Source organism: Nanorana parkeri, unplaced genomic scaffold (genome assembly GCF_000935625.1).
Source record: "Nanorana parkeri isolate BGI_ZX_2015 unplaced genomic scaffold, ASM93562v1 scaffold1413, whole genome shotgun sequence".
NCBI classification, from domain to species: Eukaryota; Metazoa; Chordata; class Amphibia; order Anura; family Dicroglossidae; genus Nanorana; species Nanorana parkeri.
Window position 1 is genome coordinate 385360 of NW_017307681.1, and position 7932 is coordinate 393291.

Genomic DNA, 7932 nt, shown 5'->3' on the forward strand with positions numbered 1-7932 from the left:
CACAAACTGTAACTGCTTAAATATAACTTGAACGTAAACTACTGCATTGCAAAACACTTGTCAAAACAAAATGTAGCCTGCTCACGACGGTTCTGATGACCCTGAGGGCCCGTTCACACCAGACGCAGTGGGTTCCGGCCCGATTCTGGCCAGAACACACTGCCTCACATTGCGGCCGGCTCACTTTTTTTTGTGGGGCAGGAGGGGGCGTGGCGGATCATTGAAGTGAATGGCACCGTAGCCAGGCCCTCCGGCTGCACGGGATCGCAAGGCACATTATGCCTGCGCTCCGATGCGATCAAAATAGTGCTTGCAGCATTTTGATCGCACCGGACAAGACCGGACCGCAGGCATAATGTGCCTTGCGATCCCGTGCAGCCCGGAGGGCGTGGCTACGGTGCCATTCACTTCAATGGTCCGCCACGCCCCCTCCTGCGTCACAAAAAAAGTGAGCCGGCCGCAATGCGGTGCAGTGCGTTTTGGCCAGCATCGGGCCGGAACACACTGCATCTGCTATGAACGGGCCCTTAGACATGAAAGGGATCAAATGGTATAAACATAGGTTACTATTTAGCATTAGCAGCTATAATAAAAAAAAAAGAAAAAAGCAATAAAAGCCGAGCTTAGAGAATATAATGATTAGGAAACTGAGGATTGTAACGAACATATTTATGTCCTTTGATGATAATCCATCTCCAGGGTTTAGAAATGGATTATAAATTCTGTGGCTAAGTGATCGCTTTCAAAGTCAGCCAGCGACCAGAATAACATCACAGCTTCATACATGTGATTTATTTTTTTGCTTTTTTTTATGTCATCTTCATTTTTATCATTTTTATTTTAATTTTGCATTTCACTGCCTTGAAATGGAAAAGGTCTCTGCTATTTCTCTCACCAGCTTTCTTTGTGAATATTCTGTTTGATTAATTCTGAGGTATGAAAATGATAATACATTGTTTGCGTTTTCATTCTTTCTTCGTCTCCTTCTTTTTATACCTCTCCCAGACATGGGATGTCATATGCCAAACACTGGATTTCTTAGGGGTTTCTTTTTCTTTAAACTTTTATTAATATGAAAAGGACGTCTACATCTCTGTCATTAAATTAAAATGTTAAAAAATGTTACATTTTAATAAAAATAAAACAATAAAAATGTTTAATTATGAAAAAATATTATCACATAAAACTATGGTGTATTATACATATTTCTCTTTACATATAAATATACACTATATTGCCAAACGTATTGGGACGCCTTTACACGCACATGAACTTTAATGGCATCCCAGACCTAGTCTGTAGGGTTCAATATTACATACAAAACATTAAACAATCTTGTTCATTAAATCAAAGAGCAATTTTATCATATATCATAAATAATAGTAAAACAACTTAGAAAAAAAGCATAGTATATAATAATCTGTAGTATTAAATACCTCATCAATAACAATCTTACAGCTGGCAAGTATTGTATACTGTATCTCTGGACACCTGTTCCTTTGGTGTCACCCCTAAACCAGCTTTAAATATACCATTAAGCTCAATTCAGCAATAAGTGACAACCCATCACGGTACCGCGCTTGTAGTCACTGAGCTCCTGAGAGCGACCCATTCTATCAAAAATCTTTGTAGAAGCGGCTGCATGCCGAGGTGCGTGATTTTATACACCTGTGGCCATGGAGTTGAATCCAATGATTTGGAGGGGTGTCCCAATACTTTTGGCAATATAGTGTATATGTTACATTGTCCATGTGCAGGTAATATCTGTAAAAAAATAAGGCAACTGGACTCGCTGTATTTTTCTTGAAGACGTTTCACTGGTCATCCGACTCGCTTTAAACTTCAGAATTTCTTCTCTTCTTTATCATTTCTGAATTGAGAAAGCTGGTCGGATGACCAGTGAAACGTCTTCAAGAGAAATGACCTTTTATTGGATCGTCTTGCCGTGTGTGTGATCTACTTCATCTGCCCCATGTGTGTGTGTGTTTTTTTTTGTTTTTCTAGCTTTAGTCTGATTTATTGACACCCTTCAAGGATCATTAATGGGAGAAAGGTAAAAAGCAAGCTGGGTTTGCGATAAAGCGAGTACAAAGAAGAAGAAAACATCTAACTACATTGAAACAGGTAAGAAACAAATCCACTCCAAAAGCCTTAAAAGCTGAAGTTTAATTTGCTTATATTTTGTCTAATCTGGATCCTCCCCCCCCCCCCCTTAAACCTTTTAATGGTTTTTTTTAAAAGGGTAATTCCACTTTCTCAGTTGAATTTGGGAAAATGGAATTACCACCTCTGATCTGGCCCCCTCTCCCCCTCACCTGACTACGCTGACCAATGAGAGGCGCCTCTGACCGGGCTGACCAATTGAGAAGCACTTCTTGCTAAGAAGTGCTTTTCATCAGGCAGCACAGTCAGGTGACCGCACTGACCAATGAGCGCTCGCTATTTGTTAGTGAGATTCAAAATAGAGAACGCAGGGCTGTGGCAGTGTGGGGTACGGGACACTAAACCAGTGGAGGGGAAGGAGTGTTGGCTCAAAGGTAAGTATAGCAAGGGGGGGATTCCAGATTCCAGATTGGAGGGAGCATTTCCATTTTTCCAAGACCATCTGGGAGGGTTGAATTACCCTTTAAAAAAAGTATATTATCATCACACACCTTATTTTAGACCCAGTGACATCATCACTGGGTCTCTGTGCAATGCAGGCAGATCACGGCTGTGGGAAGAGACAGCAGAAGGCTGTAAATAGCTTCCTGAAAGCTGGAATAATGCCCACATGTGATACTGAGCCACCGTGATTGAAATCCAATCATCAGGGCCGGTGCTAGACTATTTTGCGCCCTAGGCATGACCAGCTACCTGCACCCCCCTCCTGCAGCGCAACAGCCAACCCCCCCGTGCGGCACAATTCTCCTGCCATGTAGCTTCCGCAGGCAACAGGTGGATGTAATTTAATTTGAAGTAGCCAACAGCAGACTGGCTATTGAAACCCCACCCACTGAGCAGTGGAGCGGACCTGAGAGAGAAAGTTGTCTCTGTTGGCTCCTCAGCTCAGTGGAATAAAAACAGTGGGTCAGTGACAATAAAGGAGGAAAGACCAGATGATGCTAGACGTCCTCCAGCCAGGAAATGAGGCGGAGCTCTGTCTGACTTGCTGCAGCTTCTAATGCACATTGTGAAAAGCTCCCAGTGTGCAGAGATATCACATGAAGAGGAGAGGAGCCGGTACAACTGTGCAAGACTGAATGGAAGGTCGGAGGTCAGATTTAAGTCAGATCCAGAAATTAGGCCAGAAGCAGGAGGGTGATCTTGATCAGAATGAAAGAAAGAAAACAGACCAAGGAAACAAATAATTTATTATGTCCATATTGATTTTTTTTTTATCAATGCAGATATTGAAATGTGCCGCTCAGCTCGATCCTGATGAAGCGAACATTGCTTGTGGAACGTGTAGATGAAATTATCAATTTCTGAATAGCATTACAGCAGTAGATTTATGGACGGCCAAGGTTCTCAGATTTCTCTGCAGTTTGTGATCAACAAAATATGTTTTGCTGCTGATCAATTATGATACTTGAAAACACTATAAAGAGAAGAGAAATTTAAATATTTTATAACATTTATTTGTAATTTTAATATTATTTTAATTGTAATATTATTTTAAAATAATGTAAATCATTTTAATTCTATGTTTGTTTAATATTAATTAATTTAAATAATAATTTTGTTATGTATTTGTAAAAAATATTATTTTAATATTTATGTAGAAATCATTTCAATCATTTTAATTCTATGTTTATTTAATATTAACTAATTGTAATATTCATTTTAATAAGTATTGGTAAAATAAAGTTAGGAAAGTGTAATTTATTCATTTTTGATATGTGTATCTGAAAAACCTTTATGTATATATTGAACGAATAAAATCCCTGTTTGGAATGTCTCCTACGGAGGCGCCTGCTTGCTGGAAGTAATAAGGATTACTGAAAGTCAAAAGCTAATTCGTTTGAAAATAAAAGTTAAATCAAAAGGTAAAAACAGCAACAATAACGGCAAGGACATAAAATCATAATATATGTTTGAAGGTTTGCTGGTCCAAATAACAGAGACTTCTGAAGGATTCATGTGCGTTGTGCTTTTTGACCTGGTTGGGTAAGACATCTACTGGCTACTTTGTTCTTACGTGTTATATATGTTCATAAACTTTCCATTCTTTTATCCATAAAACTGAAGCAACTTACCATTAAAATAAAACCAAAAAAATAACTAGTTACTAGGGAATGCACAGATACTTTTCGAGTACCAGTGCCGATACTTGGTATTTTCATGAGAACTACCAGGGTTGCAGCGGTTGCAGCTGGGACCGGGCTCTGGCGCTCCACCACTGTCCTGAAATCATTAGTCTGTATTGTTTTAGAAAAACTGTCACATGACAATAAACAAAAATGTATCAGTACTCGTACTTGTAAGTACTCGGCAAGTACCAGTACTTGTACTCGCAAAACTGGTATCTGTGCATCACTTTATTTATATTTATAAAAACAAAATCGTACATTAAAGCAGAGATGTACAAATCCTGGGACCTCTGTGTGGTCATTACAAATGACAGCTGCCTCCTAACTTTTGAATTTTTCTCTAGTCTAGTCTTGGAGCTCAAAAGTATCGGTACTTGTACCGAGTACTTGTACCGCGTACTGTACTTGGTATCTGTGCAACCCTACTAGTTACTGTACATTTACTTTGCAGACAAGCCCCCACTTACCTTACCACGGGAAGGGTTTACTTCTAGACCAGTTTCTGGTGACCTCCATTGAATTTTGGATAATTCTGTGTCATGAGCCTGGAGAACAAGACGATGATCACGGAAATCATTCTTCTAGGATTTTCCGCAGATTTCAGGACAAAGGTCGTCCTGTTTGTTGTGTTCTTGGTGATCTACGTGGCGACTCTTGTAGGAAATTATCTTATAATCATCATCATTATTATTAATCCTCATTTACGAACTCCAATGTACTTTTTCCTCTGCATTTTGTCCCTTCTGGATCTGGGCAATTCCTCGTCGGTTGTCCCGAGGATGCTTTACCACTTACTCTCCGCTCAGAGATCCATATCATTGGGAGCTTGCACTCTTCAGTTCTACACCATTATGCTCATGGGAGGTACCGAGTGTCTTCTTCTGGCCCTCATGGCGTATGACCGATACGTCGCCATATGTCGGCCTCTCCGTTACCCCGTTGTCATGAGATGGAGTGTTTGTTATCGGCTTACAGCCTTGTTGTTGATCATCAGCTTCTTCCTATTTGTTTTTCCATCGCTTTCCTCGCCTATGGCTCTGTGCAATCCCAACCGGGTCAACCATTATATGTGCGAGCTCCTGGCCATCATAAAACTGGCGTGCGTCCACGTCCGCTCGAGTGAAGTCTCCATACTTGTTTTGTGTTTCACTAGCATCCTTCTCCCTTTTGTCTATATTATTGTGACGTACGGCTGCATTATCGCAGCAGTGTTACAGATCAAATCCGCCGGCAGGTCCAAGGCTTTCTCCACATGCACCTCTCACATCTCTGTGGTGGCCTTGTACTTTGGGACTGGGATGGTGATGTACTTTGGATCCTCATCAGACTACTCCACGAGCCAAGGGAAATACATTTCTGTTTTTTATAATATCGTATGCCCGATGTTAAACCCGATCATATACAGTCTGAACAACAAAGAAGTAAAAGAAACAATAAAGAAACTTTGTATTTCATCAATAAGCATGACATCATAAAGTTCAAAGTAAAAGTTCTCTATATTTAAAGTTCACAATAAAATTATTGCACATTATTCTTATATTTATTGTCACCTTAGTTTTCACTGTATAGGGTGAATTCATACTAGTGTAAGTGATGGTATACTGGGCTTCCTAAGGAGAAAGCCCAGAATGAATGATTCTGTTTGGTAACACCCAGATCAATAAAACATGTATGCTGGAATGTGCAGGAGTAACGGAGGTGGGCTACTACCTGTAAGGTTTTGAACTTGCCCCACCTGCTTTCTAGACAGCTGAATGCTTCAAAGACAGTGCAGTGGTTTTGGGTCCTCTGAAATATAGAAATGATGCTTGGCCATACTAGGAGTGACCTATGGGCCACATTCTAGCAGGTTGGATGATAGAGGGAGATACTGCTTGGCCACTCTATTCTGAGACTAGAATTGCCCTATTGTCAGGAACGGGATCAGCTACAGCAGAGGCCCAGGGCCTCTGCTGTAGCTTGCAGTGGTTCCACCTGCTGAGCCACCTTAGAACCTTGAATAGCTCCTTGCCTGATCTCCTGTGTGATCCTCAGGTAACCCTAGTTGCTGCTGATCTCTGAACTCCTTGCTCCTCCCTTGAACTTCCTATTTAGGCCCCGCCTCTGCACTTACCGTGTGCCAGATTATTGTGCTCCTGCAAATATCTTGCTCCTCCTGTGATACAATCTGCTCATACTGCTACCCGTGTACCGACCTTTGGCTGATGATTCACCGACTACTCTCATCTTCTACCACTTCATACCTGATACCTTTGGCTACTGACCTCGGTTTGATCTCTGACGACGCTTTTGCCTGCTCCTATACTACTACCGTCTGCTTGTGTACCGAACTCGGCCTGTTTGACTATCATTTTGCCTGCTGTTACAGACATCCCAACCTGCAAAACCTTATTTCAGGGAGGTGCCCTTCTCATTTCAGGGAGGTACCTTCTCTGTTTTTTTTATTTTGACAGCGGCCAACGGCCACCATCACAATAAAAAAAATAAAAAAAATAAATAGCAGGGGAATGAATAGCTAGGCTGCTATTGGTCATTTCAAATTGCAATAGCCAATAGCAGGCTTGCTCTTGTACCCACCCACATTACAGCTATTGGACTCCGAGCCTGATCCCAGATCGTGACACCTATGGGTAATATCCAACAGGTTAAGAGATTGAGGGAGGACTTCCTGGCCATACTGCTCTGAGTCTAGGCGTGACCTGTGGGCCACATTCTAGCAGGTGGGGGATAGAGGGAGAATCTGCTTGGCCACTCTATTCTGAGACTAGAATTGACCTATGGGCAATATCCAACAGGTCAAGAGATGCTTGGCCATACTTCTCTGAGTCGAGGAGTGACCTATGGGCCACATTCTAGCAGGTTGGATGATAGAGGGAGATAAGACCAAGCAGTCACCCTATTCTGAGACTAGAATTTACCTATGGGAAATATCCAGCAGGTTAAGAGATTGAGGGAGGACTGCTTGACCATACTGCTCTGAATCTAGGAGTGACCCATGGGCCACATTCTACAAAGGTTGGGTGACAGAGCGAGATACCTGTTGGCCACTATATTCTGAGACTAGAATTGACCTATGGGCAAGGTCAAACAGGTTAAGAGATTGAGGGAGGACTTCTTGGCCATACTGCTCTAGGAGTAACCCGCGGGCCACATTCTATAAGGTTAGGTGATAGAGGGAGATACTGCTTGGCCACCCTATTCTGAGACTAGAATTGACCTATGGAAAATATGCAGCAGGTTAAGAGATTGAGGAAGTAAAATGTTTGCTCACACTACTTGGGACTAGGCGTGACCTGTTAACTTCATCCTAACAGATTGGATGAGAAAGGGAGGATGGGTAGCACATGCACAGCACACGGGACTGAGGAAGATTTGGAAGGCCTGGTCCAGCTCATAATTCTTCACCAAGAAGACACAACTTAGCAGTCTGTGGGAATAGGAGGAGGTAGGGTGTGGAAGAAGTATTAATTCTCCTTGATGGAGAAGTACTTTTGTATAAGCTTTAGGTAACACTCATAATATAAAAATAAAAAAAGTTAAAAAAATCATAAAAATCACAATTCACAAAATTAAATCTACTTTATTGAAAAATACAAAATCATAATTAAAAATTTAAAATAGTTTAAAAAAAACCTCTCTT

At 41.3% G+C, this 7932-nt stretch overlaps 1 protein-coding gene across 1 annotated transcript; it reads left to right on the forward strand.

The window, feature by feature from the left end:
- The first annotated feature begins 4831 nt into the window (after positions 1–4831).
- On the forward strand, positions 4832–5767 carry LOC108798131 (olfactory receptor 2F1-like). The gene has a single exon (XM_018569855.1). It carries the CDS (start codon positions 4832–4834, stop codon positions 5765–5767), a length of 936 nt encoding a protein of 311 aa, XP_018425357.1.
- Positions 5768–7932: the final 2165 nt, after the last annotated feature.

Excerpts from the sequence above, each read along its gene's own strand:
- LOC108798131 (XM_018569855.1), top strand. The coding sequence starts at position 4,832 with ATGAGCCTGGAGAACAAGACGATGATCACGGAAATCATTCTTCTAGGA.